The sequence below is a fragment of the Mirounga leonina genome, unplaced genomic scaffold, assembly GCF_011800145.1.
Source record: "Mirounga leonina isolate KUSES-001 unplaced genomic scaffold, KU_Mleo_1.0 Mir_127, whole genome shotgun sequence".
NCBI classification, from domain to species: domain Eukaryota; kingdom Metazoa; phylum Chordata; class Mammalia; order Carnivora; family Phocidae; genus Mirounga; species Mirounga leonina.
The window spans coordinates 57,571,646-57,588,363 of record NW_023270316.1 but is presented as its reverse complement, the minus strand read 5'-3'; the positions used below and the strand labels follow the sequence as shown (position 1 = coordinate 57,588,363).

The 16,718-nt window shown below is 40.3% G+C and overlaps 1 protein-coding gene across 3 annotated transcripts in view; it reads left to right on the top strand.

The window, feature by feature from the left end:
* Positions 1-6,884, top strand: part of SUCLA2 (succinate-CoA ligase ADP-forming subunit beta) — a 45,509-nt gene extending 38,625 nt beyond the window's left edge. For 2 of the 3 annotated variants that reach the window (XM_035003385.1, XM_035003386.1), the window contains exons 9-11: positions 3,097-3,217; positions 3,649-3,737; positions 6,097-6,884. In XM_035003385.1, the coding sequence (XP_034859276.1) occupies positions 3,097-3,217; positions 3,649-3,737; positions 6,097-6,171 (285 nt within the window). In that variant the 3' untranslated portion in view covers positions 6,172-6,884. Of the gene's footprint in view, positions 1-3,096; positions 3,218-3,648; positions 3,738-5,611; positions 5,713-6,096 lie in introns of all 3 variants that reach the window. The other variant, XM_035003384.1, reaches the window with a different exon arrangement.
* Positions 6,885-16,718: the final 9,834 nt, after the last annotated feature.

The following is a 16,718-nucleotide window of genomic DNA, read 5'->3' as shown; positions in this document are numbered from 1 at the left end:
GGGAACACAAGCAGGGGGAGTGGGAGAGGGAGAAGCAGGCTTCCCGCTGAGCAGGGAGCCCGATGTGAGGCTTGATCCCAGGACCCTGGGATCATGACCTGAGCTGAAGGCAGACGCTTAACGACTGAGCCACCCAGGCGCCCCCTTATTTAACATTTTTTAAAAAGAAGATAACTGTTAATAGAGGATGAAATGGAGAGGAGGGAGGCACTGGCAGGAGAGATAATTCAGTTGTTATACCTGCTTGTGCAAAAATATGAAGAGGTCCCTGACAAAGGTAGTGTCAATAAGAATAAAGCAAAGAAACCCAATTTAAAGGCATGTCTGAGATAGAATCATTAAATTCATTTTTTCCTTTTTGTTGGGAGGCCATGGAGAAGGGTTGGTTAGGTTAACAGTAGGACTTTTGTTTGGGGAGAATCATTGGGTGGCAGTGCCTTTTGTGTAGTCTGAGGCAAAGTAGAGAAATAGGTGTTTCTGACTGAATGTGTTAAGCTTGGATTGTGGTGACTGTCTAGCAGGTGATTATAAGGACACTATACTTCTTGTAATGGATGGATGTATATTAAGGAAGTCCTCAGTACTTTGAGAAAAGTTGAAGTGTTAGGAGTTGGTAAGATGACCCATGTGAGTGAGAGGCTGAAACCAAGAATGTGAACCCCTGCCACCCCCAGAGCTGAAGGATTGAATAGAGAAGGAAGACCCAATAAAAGAGAGAAAGAACAAACTGATAGTTGGAGATTAGGAGAGAGCAATGACATCCAAGGCCAAGGTAGAGAGTTTTGAGAAGTAAGGGATAGGCAGCAGTGTCCATCTGTAGGAGTGATCAGGTAGAGTAAGGACTGAATTAATGATTGGGAACCCTAGCAAGAACAATAGGGGGAGAAGGGGGCAGAGACCAGGTTATAATGGGTTCAACTGTGATCAGGAATTGAGGGAGTAGAGACTTTCAGGAGAGATTATCCTTTCAGGGTATTTTTTCTTCCTTCCTTCCTTCCTTCCTTCCTTCCTTCCTTCCTTCCTTCCTTCCTTCCTTCCTTCCTTTATTTGAGAGAGAGCATGTGTGCGTGAGCATGAGTCGGGGGAGGGGCAGAGGGAGAGGGGGAAGCAGACCCCCTGCTGAGTGTGGAGCCCACCCTACAGGGCTCCGTCCCAGGACCCTGAGATCATGACCTGAGCCAAAGTCAGTGGCTTTAATGACTGAGCCACCCAGGGTACACCCTGTCCCCAGGGTACAGAAGGACATAGAGGACATAGTGGTAGCAGTCGAATGGAGGTGGGGTTGAGGAGAGCTGTTTAGTGTCTGTTTGCTTTCTTGTTTGTTTAGAAGACCAAGAATATGAGCTGTATCTAGCTAGAGAGAGAGAAGAGATTTGAGGATGAAGAAGAAAGTGAGTTTAGCTAACGGAGTGAAGACCTGGAGGAGATATGTTGTAATGAGGTGGTGAGATTGTTTTAGAGAGGAGGTTAACTCCTTCCTTGAGGTATCATTGGAGAAAGGGAGATCACATCTAAAAATTAGAGAGCTTGAAGTGGGATAGGAGGCTTATGGAGAAAGTGAGAGGTACGAGGCCGACCACTAAAGAAAGGATTGTTGATGAAGAGTCATTATTGTACTGTTCTTTAGGTTATGCTAATGTTTCAGGGTTGTTGTTGTTTTAAACTTTTTAGGTCTTCCTTGAAGTTGGAATGAGTAAACTGATTGACTGGAATCATCCAGGAGTGCATTATTTGAAGGGATGGCAGAGGCAGACTGGTCTTGAGAGGAATGGGCATGGAGGAATTAAGCATGCAGGTGACAGTATCATTGGAATGCTGAGCCACAGGTTGCAGGCTTTGGTGAAGAAAACCTGATCTGCTGAGAGTCTGGGAGATTAGATCAAGGTTGAGAGACTAGAAGCTTTTAAGAGGAAAAGACTGGGTTTGATGGAGTTGGAGGTGAGAGGCAAAAGGAGAGGAGGTTGAGCAGAGAGTGGGATTTATACACTCGATATTCTAGAAACATTCATTCTGGTCAAGTCAAGGATTTAGCCTTGGTGATCGTTAGTTGAAAGAACTGGAGGTAAAAGTGACATGGTAGAGATCCAGTAACTTTAAGGCTAGAGTGTTGGATGATGCCTGTGGTACATATCAAAGCTATCCAGAATGAGGTGGGATGGAGGAAGAGAGGAGGGTGCATGCCAGGGTCATTGTGAATTCTAGTCTATTTTTTCATTTCTTAAAGGTCTAGAAATACTATTGGTAAAGATAAGGAATGCATAGTATAGTTCAGTGTGTTTCAACCTTTTTAATGTCTTATCATTCACAGAAAATGGTATTTCAATGGGGTATAGAAGGTAGATGGAGAAGGTTGCTTATAGTCAGAGGCCACTGGCCCAGAGGTGCTAGCTGTCCCAGAACCTTCCTAGCTGCCCTATGGGTAGAGGGTAACAATATCTTGGTATTTCTGTAACACATTTATATTTCACTAGTTGGAAGCTCTGGTGAATGAACTAATAAGACTCTTTTTAAAAAAAAGATTTTTGGGGGGGAAATGATAGAAGAACAGTGATTCAGATTCATCGGTGATGATGTAAGAATGCTGATCCAAACAGGCCTTGAGGTTTGGATGTGAAGTGTAGCTAGGAATGGGTATTCAGGAGAAGCTGAGTGATTTTGAAGTTCTGCTTTGTGTGAGAATTTGGTTGAGATGATGGGGATAAATGAAGAAGGAATGATAGGTGGTGAACATTAAATTGGAGATCTTGCATGTAATGTTCCCTTATATCATGATCTGGGGCAGTCGTGTTGGTGAATGGCTATGTTTAATAGAAAACAAGTAAATGGAATCAGGGAATCTTGTTCATATGGGCTAGGAGAGAAGAGACTATGAGCCAGGTGTTGAAATCACCCAAGTTGGGGAGAATGAGTTCTGGTGGGTGGTGGACTGCATAAACTTTAGTGATGAGAGCTGAGAGAATGTGATGGTCTGGCCGGAAAATATTACCATGGAATTAATTTGTATCATAAGGCACAGACACTAGTATTTTCTTGAGAAGGAAGGAGACATACTCCTTGCTTTTAGATTTTAATCTACAAAAACCGTTTTATTCACAGGTACTGGCTATTCTGGTCAACATTTTTGGAGGAATCATGCGGTGTGATGTTATTGCACAGGGTATAGTTATGGCTGTAAAGGATTTGGAAATTAAAATACCTATTGTGGTACGGTTACAAGGTGAGTGTAAAAGGTATCTTGCAATTGTTCCATGAACTCTGATTGTTTAAAAAAAATAAAATACAGTTTTCAAATAGCTTTATCTTTTAAATGAAAATGTTATGTAATAGGAAATTTTTAAAATGGGGGTTTAAAAAATACTTCTCACATCGGGGCAAAATTATGGGTTTTGCTTGGTATATAATTTAGTATGTTATTTATTTGTTGTGCTTTGTTTTAAATTCTGACTTACCTGAGTTACCATTGACATGGTAAGGCAAGATATTTCCTGAGGTAACTCCAGACTTTTACAGTATTTTCTTTGGTTTTAGAAGCATTTATGTTAAATGATGGAAGTACTCCTATGTTGAAATTTCATATTGTGACCAACATTTTAAATGATTTTGTGCATATATTTAAAACACCTTTATATTTGCATAAATCATTTCCAGGTACAAGAGTTGATGATGCTAAGGCACTGATAACAGACAGTGGACTTAAAATTCTTGCTTGTGATGACTTGGATGAAGCTGCTAAAATGGTAAACAGGCTATGTTAATCTAAGGATAACTTTGCAAAGTGTGTAAGATGGGTGATAGGTATAAGGGGTTCAGTGCTCCTAATATTTAGCAGAAACACTCATTATTGGCAATATTAGCTGGTGCATTTTAGAATATAAGTTAGTTTCATTTATTTTTATTTTTTTAAAAGATTTATTTGAGAGAGAGAGTACGAGTAGGGGGCAGCAGAAGGACAAGCAGACTCCCTGCTGAGCAGGGAGCCTGATGTGGGGCTCAATCCCAGGACCCTGAAATCGGGACCTGAACTGAAGTCAGGCACTTAACCTACTGAACCACCCAGGCGCCCCTCATTTATTTATTTTTAAAGGAATTTTTGTTTTATATAAATATTACATGGTTAAAGCAAGGTATATTCAGAGAATCTAGGTTTTATACTTACTCCTGTTTCTTCCTTCCCCACACATAACCAACCAGTTTTTCAAAGAAGTTTTTAGTTCATCCTTTCACTTTTTTAAAATAATAAGCAAATAATATATGTGTGTGCGTGTGTGTGTGTATATACACACATACATATACATACATATATATATACATACATATATATATGTATATCTATCTATCTATCTGGTTTCTCACATTGTGTGAGGATAACCTATATTTTACCTAATTTCTTTTACTTAATAATCTGTCTTGGAGCACATTCCATAGTAGACATAGAGGTGTTTTTAAGTGAGAACTTACGATTCTTTCCTACCGTTGTTTATGGTCATTTCATGGAATACTCTGGGGCTGTATGGTTTAATCAGCAGTAGGCTTTTGAGATTTGCTGAGTTAATGTGATACCATTTCATAAAAATAATAAAGGTCTTATGTCCTTCTTTGGGACATACTTTGGGAAAGTACTTACTAGTAAATAAAAATCAGCTGCACTTTAGTGACAGATTTATACTCGATCCTGAGTTTATTTTTTAATTTATTTTTTTAAAGATTTTTATTTGACAGAGAGAGACACAGCGAGAGAGGGAGCACAAGCAGGGGGAGTGGGAGAGGGAGAAGCAGGCTTCCTGCTGAGCAGGGAGCCCGACCTGACCCATGGGGCTCCATCCCAGGACCCCGGGATCTGACCTCAGCCAAAGGCAGATGCTTAACCTGCTGAGCCACCCATGTGCCCCTCAGTCCTGAGTTTAAATTAAGATTTTGGGCGAGGGAATGGTAGAGCAAAAGTGCTTTGTGGACATGGAAAAAAAGTAGAAGAATCAATCAAATCTTGATCAAGTAGACCATGAAAGATACAAGTGAACAGTTGATTTAAATTGTGACTGCAGGGCGCCTGGGTGGCTCAGTCGTTAAGCGACTGCCTTCGGCTCAGGTCATGATCCCAGGATCCTGGAATCGAGCCCCGCATCGGGCTCCCTGCTCGGCGGGAAGCCTGCTTCTCCCTCTCCCACTCCCCCTGCTTGTGTTCCTGCTCTCGCTATCTCTCTCTGTCAAATAAATAAATAAAATCTTAAAAAAAAAAAAAAAAGATTCTAAATTGTGACTGCAGTGTTTTTCTACTGACTGTGAGGTTATGGAAGTTCTGACAATATTAATAATAATATGATAGTAGCAACTGCTGCCACTTCTTATTTATTGTGCATGCAATGCTAAGTTTTTTTTCAGGTATTATGTCATTATATTTGATTACATAATTTCTGTTTTTATAGATGTGGAAACAGAGGCTAAATAAATTAAGTTATTCATCAAGATGACATGTCATAAACATCAGAGTGGGATTTGAACCCAGGGTGCCTAACTTTGAAACCTTTTCTTAACTACTCTCCTGGGCAGGAGAGAAGCTGAATTTGTGTTTGGTGTTAGACATGTTTAATTTTAATCTTTTGTGTGGTACCAGCTGGTTATCCTCACACAGATTATAGATACAGCATTGGAATTCAACTTGACAAAAAGTGAAATACTAACTTCTAGACCCAAGCTCCTATCCTGATATTGCAAGTTAAGATCGTATACATACTATTAAACAGACTTCGATTAGACGTGCTTTGCATTGTGTGCAAAAAAAGGCACTGTTTCTGCCTTTAAAACAGATAAAATTGAGGCAGTAAAAAAGAGGTGTGTGTATGTGTGTGTGTGTGTGTGTGTGTATGAAATCAGAAGGTATTGAACTGAGGCGTGAGTTATGAAGAGTCTCAGATTTGACAATCTTTCAAGAGTGGCAAATGCTTGTGTGAGTGTGAAGTGATTTATAACAATGTCAGTATAGCCCAGATGTTTTAAGTGAGAAAGATTGAATGTGCATTAATTTCACATTTACTGGTAGTTCTGATTTTATGGTTTCATGGAAATAAGGGACAAAGATGCTTTGTTTTTTCCTTTCAGGTTGTAAAACTCTCTGAAATTGTGACCTTAGCCAAGCAAGCCCAGGTGGATGTGAAATTTCAGTTGCCAATCTGATCGGAGAACCTAGTGGATGGCTGAAGGTGTTAAATGTGCTATAATCATTAAAAATCCTGTGTTCTGTATTATTATTGTTCCTTTTCTCTTCAGTGTGTGGAGATTGTAATTGCCAGCTAGACACAAAAACTTTCAAAAGTATTTGGTCTGCATTTAATTCTGCTGTTCAGAGTGGGCTGTTTGTATAAAGAATGTATAATGCAGTGATCTAGTTTCTTTTATTGCAGCTTTCTTTTTCACTTCTATAGAATGTCACTTGCAATATGCCAGTTTATTGTTAGATTCAACATTCTTCGTTGATAAGAGTCCTATGAATAAAATAAATATGAAGATAAAGCTTTATTCTTTAGTGTTCGAAATACATTATATCTAATAACTAGCCTCATTAGTAGAGCAATGTATTAAAACAATGTTTTATATAAGAAGTGTTTATCTTCAACACCAAATACCTATCTAAATATATCAATTACTATTTATAAAAAGAGCTTTCAGACACTCCTCAGAATATTCTTTTAAGTATGTCAGTGAAGTAACTTGTTATTTGAACATTGTTTTAATCATTATAAAACACTGATTACTGTAAGTCTTCTTGATCCTGTGGTATTGATAAAAACTGGTAGGTTTGTATCAGATAAAGGTATATTCACTAAGGACTTGGCAGACAAAATTAACAATGTCAGTTTGTTAATAAAAATCTCCCAATGTGACTCGGATTAATGTTTTTTCTTTTTTAAGTAAACACAGTGGATGGTGATGTGTTCATCATTGCACTAAATATCTTCAGGGAACCGATTTGTAGATCATGTACTGGGGCATGACATTACGTATTATGGAGCTACCTATAGATACTTCCCTTGAATTCTGATGTTTATGTGTGTACGTTCTGGTACCTTCTTTAAAAAAAAAAAAAACATGTTTTCCTTTGTGTCCCTCTGTGTGTGTGTGTGTGTATGTATGTGTGTATTAATCTTTTGTTCACTACTCAGAACAGTTGATATTTAACTATTAACAGTGTTAATACCATGGAAGGAAATACCAGCCAGGTGGTAGGCTATGTAACCATACTGATGAATATGAGAACTTTTACCTATTTTGATGTTCTTAATGTGTGATCAGATATATATACTATGACGGGTCGCATAGCATAGTGATTATGAGCACAGAATTTGAAAGCGGGTCTGTCTGGTTTGAATCTTCACTCTACTACTTACTATCTGTATGAGTTTGGACAAGTTTTTAAATTTCAGTGTATCTGTTTCCTTAGCTCCTTTCTCATCTTGACTAGAATTATATGGTGGGGAGAGGGAGATAGAGAAGGACAGCAGGTGATGGAGGGGGAGGAGGAAAGAGGAAGAGAGACATTCTATAAAGAGAATATATAAAATATATATTTAAACCAACTATACATATATCATTATCTAACTATCAATCTGCCCTTCCTGCTCATATATTAAAATACCAACTATACATATATCATTATCTAACTATCAATCTGCCCTTCCTGCTCATATATTAAAATACTAAATTAGAGTCATTAAGCCATTGAAAATTGTGATAAAGTTATAATTAAAAGTCCAAGCCTTTGGCTTTTGATTAAAAAAAAAAAAATTCCAAAAATTGCCAGCCAATGATGAACTCAGAAAAGATCGGCATTTTGTATTAGTTGGGGTCTAGTCAGGAATTTAAAACAATGCTTGGTATTTTGGGGAGGATAAAATACAGGCTATGGTAATAGTGGTGTTTCAGTTACCTATTCTTGCATACTAGATTACCCTAAAACTAGGTGATTTTCAAACAACATTATCTCACAGTTTCTGTGGGTCAGAAATTTGGAAGCAGTTTAGGCAGGTGGTGGTTTTGGTGCCACAGTCATTTGGAGGCTTGACTAGGGCTGGAGGACCTACTTCCAAGATGGCGCTCTCATACGGCTGTTGGCCCAAAGCCTCAGTTTCTCCCCATGTGGGCCTGTCGACAGGGCTGCTTGAATATCCTTGTGACATGTCAGCTGGCTTCCCCCAGAGCCAGTGATCCAAGGGAACGAGGGAGGAGTGGCATTGCCTTTTTTGTTCTCATTTCATTGTCACTTCTGCCACGCTCTTTGTTAGACGTGACTCACCGAGTCCAGGCCGCAAGAGAGGGGAATTCAGCTCCATTCTTGAAGGGAGAAGTATCAGAGTTTGTTGACATATTTTAAAACCATCACAACTCATGTTTGGAAACTGAAAGAGCAAACTGGATGCTGAGTTAACTCAGAGATTAGTAACTGCTAAGACTGAGGTAGTAGGGAGAATCTGGGAGCTGGGAGGACTTCAGTTGCTTACAGCCCTGAGGAGGAGCGTGCCTTGGCTTCAGTGGTGGGCCCAGGAAAACTACAAGGACATTTATCAGGGAAGGCAAGGAAAGAATGTTTCAAGGTTAGAGTGATCAATGGTGTCGAATACAGATAAGTCAAGAAACATAAGGACCAAAAAGTGTTTAGTGGAATTGAAACAGGACGTAACAACTTGGTAAGAGTGATGGTGGTGTAGCTGTGGGCAGGAAGTGGGAGTTCTGTGGAGAATGGAGAGTGAAAACAACCTCCTCCTGGCCACTTAGACACCCTCCCACTGCAGCCCCCAAACATCCATTCGCCCTTGAATATTCTTTTTACAGGCTTGATACTTCTGTCCCTACAGCCCTGCCTGCTTCCTGGGGGGGGGGCGGGGAGCCTACTTTAACATTTGAATTCTCTCCCTTACAGTTGAATAAATCCATCTGAACAACTCCACTTTCTGCATAGAATATAACCAATTTTGACTATGATAACAGCTTGCACAAGAACCCAGGACACCAAGCCTGATAGATATTCATACTTTGTACCAGATGGGGTTTTAGAAAAACCACATGTTAAGGGGGAAAACATGTAAAAACAAAAACAGGGAGGTAGGGAAGAAAGAAAAGAAAGAAGAAGGAAGGAAGGAAAGCAGGAATGAAGGCAAGCAGGCAGGTTGTACAACCCCAGCAACCCCAGCAGGACATTGAAGCTTTTAATGTTTTTTAAATACTTTGGTGAGTTTTTCTGTCTGGTGACGATTTCTATTTAAAGAAGTTTTAAGAGCGTGGGCATAAATGTTAGCAGGCTGGGGGGCAGGTGTGCTATAATTACAGTCATGTTCTTTTGTCCTGTTGGAAGGGGGTGAGATAGGACCTGTGGAAAAATCGGTTTTCAGATTTGTGTGATTTATTGTGTGGTAGTAAAAAATCGAAATAAGATTTAGAGGTTTACACTATAAAATGAGGAAAGGCAAAAGGTTGGTAAATCAGTTTTTGTCTAAAATGTGATTTAAAACGAAGAGGTGAAAGTGAAGGGATAAAATAGTAATTATTTAGGTGACAGCTGGAGAGAGGACTGGAGGAGGGAGGGCTGTGCTGAGCCAGAGGGACTTGAGATAATAAAGCTACAGTGTCCTCGAGTGCCAGGGTTTTGCCCCCTGTCTGAAAGTTCTCAGCATTGAAGCTATGGCAGTCTTTGTTCTCTTTTTCAAAAATCTTGCTCTGTCAGCTTCTTTTTCCACTTTGAGGAAATTTGAGTATCTTTGTTATTCATGACTTTGTTTCACAAGGAGATAAGACTATGAACAACTTCTGTTTCTTCACAAGTAACCAGCTTCTATTTTTCATTTCTTCCAATCTTGTGTGTGTACATTGTTGTTTTCCTGTGTATTGCCTCCTCTTCATGGTTAGTGGGGAGGGAGGCCCGCCATGCGTGCCACCCCCACTTGCCTTCCTTCACTTGATAACTCTCACTGGTTGTGCAGTCAGCAGCAAACTTCGTCCGTAAGCAGCCATCCTGGGACATGAAACTGGAAGGGCTGAGCCACGAGGATCCAGCTGGTTACTTCCCAAAGGAGTTTGGTTTGCCCGCCGCATCACCTCCTCTGTCATTACATCGTTACTGTTTTCATGCCTTTGCCTTTAGCCTTTATGTTCCCTACACGAATAGGCAGATATGTGAGGACTCTTGGACTTCACCTTACCCTGTCCATTAGGCAGAATAATGGCCCCTTCACAGATATCCACACCTAATCCTTGGAAGCTATGCATATGTCACATTACATAGAAAAGGGACTTTGCAGATGTGATTAAGGCTATGTGGACCTTAAAATAGGGAGATTATCCTGGATTATCCCCATACGCCTTTTTTGGGCTTCTATAACAAAATACTGTAGACTGGGTGGCTTATAAGCAACAGAAATTTATTTCTCACAGTTCTGGAGGCTGGGAAGCCTACGATCTCAAGGCACTGGCAGATTCAGTGTCTGGTGAGAGCCTGCTTCCTGGTGGATAGGCGATGCCTTCTCACTATGTCCTCACCTGGTAGAAGGAGCTAGGGAGCTCTATGAGGTCTCTTATAAGAGCACTAATCCCATTCGTGAGGGTTCCACCCTCTAGATCTGAGCATCTCCCAAAGGCCCCACCTCCTGATATTATCCACGTCAGGCATCAGGTTTCAGTGTAGGAATTTTGGAGGGACAAATAGTGTTATAGCAAGGCCCAATCTAATCATATGAATCCTTAAAAGCAGAGAGCGTTCTCCAACTGGAGGCAAGAGAGAGGTGGCTAAAGGGGAAGTTGAGAGGTTCCCACAGGAGAATTCAATATACAATTACTGCTTCTGAGGTGTAGGAGTCCGTGTGCAAGGACTACAGAGAGGCCTTTAACTGAGGGCAGCCCCCAGCTGACAGGCAGCAAGGAAATGGAGATCTCAGTCATACAGCCAAAAGGAATTGGATGTTGCTAACAATTGGAAGTGGTTTCTTTCCAGATGACCAGAGAAACCAGACAAGCCTATCTGGACTTCTGATCCACAGAACTGTGAGATAATAAATTTGTGTTGTTCTAGGTGCTAAGTTGGTGGTAATTTGTTATATCAGCAATAGGAAACTTAATATACTAACATCCATACTACTGTATATTAGTTATAAAAGCCAAACTGAGGTCTCTCAAACTGAGGTGAAGGGCCATTTTGTAAAAATTGGATATTTAAAATTTTCTAATCAGTAATGGACTAATTCTTTTATAAAATACAATCAAGACAATTACAAGAAATGATTTTTTTAAAAAAGCATACAAAATATGAGCTCCAATTTTATTTTTATTCAACAGCATAAAACTTCAAATTGCTGTAAGAGTTTCTAGATGCTTACTCTTTATCTGCTTATCTCTTGCGGATTTGTGAACTGTGGATCGGATCAGCATCAGTCCACAGATTACATTTTGAGTAGGACTGAGAAAAGCTCCATTACATCCAATTGTGAGGATGTGAACATAAAAATTGGAAGTAGGATGTAAACAAACATCTAGTGTTGAGAGGCTCAGCATTGAATCGTTTCTAGTCAATATGATGGTACTCACAGCTTTGTAAATTTGGGAAGCAATTGCCATCAATCAGCAAAGCCACAGACTGCTGTGTGTCCCGGAGTCCAGTCAGTGCTAATCCAGAAAATCAGTTGAGCAAATTGGGGTATGCAGGGAGAGGGCCAGGGGTGGTCTGAGCTTCATGTCTGGTTTGTATGTTGCTAATTTGCACACTAACATCATCAATGTCTTTGGTAGGAGTTGACTGATGACTAGTTGAGACCTTGCAGTCCTGCAGTTCAGGGTGACAGTTCCAGGGTGACGGGATAGACGTTTCATAATAAGGAAACTAGAGACAAACCTAGAATGGTTCAGGATTATTCCTATGGTCAGTTCTAAAAGCAGAAAAGCATCTTTTCTTCTGTTTCTGATATATGTATTTGATGAAACTAGCCTCGTTTTAGAAAAAGAGACCTTTGCTTCAGTGAAAATGATACATACTCATTGTAAAAACAAATAAAAACCTCATTGAGACAGAGAGTACCAAGACAAGTAAGACTCATTTGTAACCGCACAACCCAGAGATAACACCCGTTAACAGTTTGGAAAATATTCTTTGTCTTCTCTACGTCTGAGCATATGTGCACAGATAAATGAATATACTTTTACGTAAGTGGATCGAAGTCTAGATACTGTGCTATTCTTCAGTAAACACTTAGGCATCTTTCCATCGTGTCCAATATAGGTCTACATCATTTTTAATGACTGCACACACACGAGAATGTATGTACCATTGTCTTACATACGCAATCTTACATATTGACCTTTGTTTCCTACATTTTCAACATTCTAAATAGAAGAGGAGAATGCCCTGGTGCATAAATTCTCCTTCAGATAAAAACCTTTGAGTGGATTAGCTGTGTCAAAGCAGAACTATACTTAACATTCTCATGGCAGTCACTGAGCAGCAGCTTTGCTGCAAGTATGTCCTGGTTAGTCTCCCACTCACAGTGTATAACAGTTTTTCCATGCCTTTGACAACAGTGCGTTGCTAATTCCAATGGGCAAAAGACATGTCTTCCCTGTTTAATGCTGATGAGGTTTCATCTGTTTACTAATGATTTGTGCAGGAGCACATGTGTGTAACTTCCATTTCAGTGTTCTATTGACTTCATTCTAATTGATATTTAAGAACTTTTTGCATATTTGAGATTAGCCATTTGTCTATAATATATTATGTATTTTATCATATGTAATTTTTAAAAAATCATGGTAAGAGCACTGAACATGAGATCTAGCCTCTTAGCAAATTTTAAAGTGCGCATACAGTATTGTTTACTATAAGCACGGGGCTGTGCAGCAGGTGTCTAGAACTTACCCATCTTGCATAACTGACACTTCATACCCATTGAATAGCAACTCATTTTCCCCTCCCCCAGCCCCTGGCAACCACCATTCTAATCTGTTTCTATGACTTTGGCTATTTTATTTTTTTTAAGATTTTATTTATTTATTTGGCAGAGAGAGAGAGAACACAAGCAGGGGGAGCAGCAGAGGGAGAGGGAGAAGCAGGCTTCCCGCTGAGCAGGGAGCCCGATGCGGGGCTCGATCCCAGGACCCTGGGATCATGACCTGAGCCAAAGGCAGACATTTAACCGACTGAGCCACTCAGGCGCCCCAACTTTGACTATTTTAGATGCCTCATATAGTGGAATCATACAGTATTTATCCTTCACAGGTGTAATTTTCAATATAACAAAGTGTACCAATATTTATAGTTTCTGGTTTTCATGGTATACTTTGAAAGCCTTAATTTTGGTGTTAGTTCTGAGCTTGAGTTATGGATGCAGAGCACATGATCACTGGGTGATGACCTGACCTAGAGCCAGGTGATCAGAGGCTCCTCACCTGCTCCCCATCCTTGGAATGCACCTTCCGCCCCACCGGCCCTTCCCACAGCTGGAGCCATTTTCAAGGACTCTGCCTTGAGAGAGCCGCGTGTAGTCGAGACCGTCTGGCCCACATGCTGGGACTGAACGCAGTGCAGGCCTCTAGGTAAACTTTCAAGACCTGGCGGGAGGATGTGGGCATCTACTTGTCTCTCGGCTGCCCAAGATGAGCCTCGGAAGTAAGTTCTCTTGCTTATGGAGACGGCCGCCTACCAGTCTGGAGTGGCCTGCCCCTTTCTTCAGGCTCTCTTTATCACTCTGTGTTTGGGAGTCAGTTTTTGAACCAACATTCGCTCTGGGAGGGTTGCTGAAGAGTAATAGCCAAAGGAGCAGTTTAAACAAACTGGTCATGGCTCTCTTAGAAAGTGTGATTCAACTGACATGGACTACTTTTTTAGCTTGTGAGAGCCTGTTCATTATGAGTCAACCTTTTAAAAACCGTAGACTTAACTTGCCTAGGCTGTCAGTTCTCATGTGTTTGGTATCCTAAGTCAGTGTGAAGTCAGTGTGAAATATTCCAACTCGCAGAGACCGTTGAACAGATAAGGATCTGTATCTGACTCCTCTTCTGGCCGACCCAGCATTCCTGACCTTTGGTGCCTGTTCTGGCTCCTTTCCCTGGGGTTCATCCCTATGGTTAAATTCTCCCCTTGATGCCTGTTCTGGTGTACTTGACTGCGTACTGAGATCAGGTGCTTGGCTGAGCATTAATGCTACAACAGACAAATGTTATTTTTATGGTACAGCACTTAGCCTAGTGCCCATCTTATGGAGGTATCATTGTTGATGACGCAGTGTAGTGAGGAGATTCAAAAATTGACGTCCCGTTTTACATTGTCACTGAGGTGCCAGGTGATTTAACTTCTAGCAGTGCCATTCAGCCTGCTTACTTGAGCAGGGTTTGGCAAACCAGTCGTTTAGGGGACTTGTGAAAGAAATCCCATTTGAAGGAAGTCCGTTATTGTGAAATTTCCTCACTGAGAAAAAGGTTGATTGAAATCCAGGCTATTTCTGAGATGGGGAAGTTCTATTTAAAAAAAGAAATCAAAAGGATCCATTGTTCCTCAAGTCAACATAATTAAAAATTCAGTATCATGCTGAGAAATGGGCTACCCAGTACCAAGAATCCTATGAGGTTAATGGCAGTTAAACATGGGCCAGGTAATTACCATTGTAGGGGCCAAGGGCAGGCTGCCCCAAAATGTGCCGCCTTGGCATATTATTTTAAATAAAAGTTACTTAAACAGCCAGTGCAAAGACACTCAGACCTGCCTTTGTCCCTCTGAAAGGAAAAATCAATTTCCCATATGAAAGGGACCCTCCCTGAACTAAGAAGTAAAAAGATATCCTTATCACCAGAGATAGGAACTTTAAAGCCAAGAAAGATATAGAAACAAACCTTGTTACTTTCTATTTTTTAGCAACCTACTACCTCAGCCCAAATTCTGCATAGAATTCCTTACTAATTAAAGCTCCCAAATATCCATTTTCTTTATCCTGTCAATTCCTCACAAATTTATTTTCTCTTTGTCTAAAACGTGTAAAAACTGCCTGCCTTGGTTATTTCTTTAGGTCTCAATTTCATTATTGGGGCTCCATGCACACGTAATAAAACTTTGGCTTTTATTCCTGTTAATCTGTCTCATGTAAATTTAATTCTCAGTCCAGCTGGAAGATGTTGAAGGATAGAGGAAGAATTTTTCCTTCCCTACAACATGCATTTGGTTTGCTTAAACAGTAAATGGTCGACAGGCTGTAGGGCAAAGCCTGTTTAGAGTATGAGCAGTTTTTGCATTAGTTGATCAGCTACGCTGTAGTCACATACTTTCTTGAAATATGTGTGTCAAGGACAAAAAGTTCCTACTTGATGCCCACTTTTGGCTTCTGTTTTTTTTTTGGCAGCTGTAAAATGTGTAAGCAGTAAGATCTTTTTTTTTGCAGTCTCAGCTGACCTAGTCCAGTGGTTCCCAGATTTTGGTGTAAATTAAAAAAAAAAAAAAAAAAATCTTTCGGCCGCCTATTAGGCAGGTGGTTTCCTAGGTCTCCTACCCAGAGATTCTAATGCAGGAGACCTGGCAACATCCATGTTTAATACATTCCTCAGGTGATTCTAATGCAGGTGGTCCTTTGAAAAACAATGGATCAGGGCAAAGAGTAGGAGAAAATTAGTTATTGTTTTATGCATCTACTGTGCACCAGACTTAGTCATGCCAGGATACCTCATTTCGGTGGTTCCCTCCCAAACTTCAAATTCTGTGTCCACCTGCTCTAGAAATAATATATGTGTGTTAGAACCTATACCTAGGGAATTGTTCCTTTGATTTAAAGCTTTCTATTGTCCTTTAGATACCATTTTAGGACTAGCATAATGCTATTGAAAGTGCCAGTCTCTGAAGCGATTTGTTACTGATTTGCAACCAGGTAAGGATCTTGTGCCAGGATGTAAGTTATTTACGTCACTAAGCACACAGTGTAGCTCACCTGATAGATACTTTTGTCTCGGCAGCCAGATTTTTCCAATGAAGGAAGCTTCAGTGTTCTGATTTATGTGCTGGTGTAAGTTCTTAATTTTTCACACACTGGTAACAAATGGATTCAGAGACCACACTTTGAGTAGTGCTGCCTTAACAGACACTTGAGCCTTGAGGGGGTAAAAACAGAACAGCTTTGAGTGAAGAGATAAAGACTCTGAGTGGAAAAGCTCCCGAGAGACAACATTGGAGGTACCAAATACCAGCTCTGCTTCAGCAGGCCTGGCTTTTGTAAAAGCTCCAAAACTCACACCCTGTGATTGGCTCAGTTTCTTTTTCCTGCCTAGCCTGTTCCCACCCCCACCCCCACCGTGGAGGTGGCAAGGAGAAGAAAAACCCAAATATATTGCCTAGAGAAGAGGGCTAATTTAGTTAATCTGCAAGTCCTGGATTGACTGTGAAATCTGAGGATGGAAGTGTAGACTAGTAAAATGTTTCCCTCAAAGAACTTGAAGCTGAGTTTTTGTTGGGACTCTCATGGATACTTTTGAACATCACTTTAGAAGAAACATCCTTGATATCACTATTGCATTTACTGTTACTTCACGTAGATTAAATTGCTTTACTTCTTTAATTGTTCAATCTAAATGGGAATACTTGATAATAAGTAACTGAAAGGATTGCTAAGGTCTCTTCTAACTGAAAGATTCTGTGATTCCAGAATTCTTTCACCTACACAATTATTTCAGGGATCTACTTCCAGTATTCAGTTCATTCAACAAATATTAAT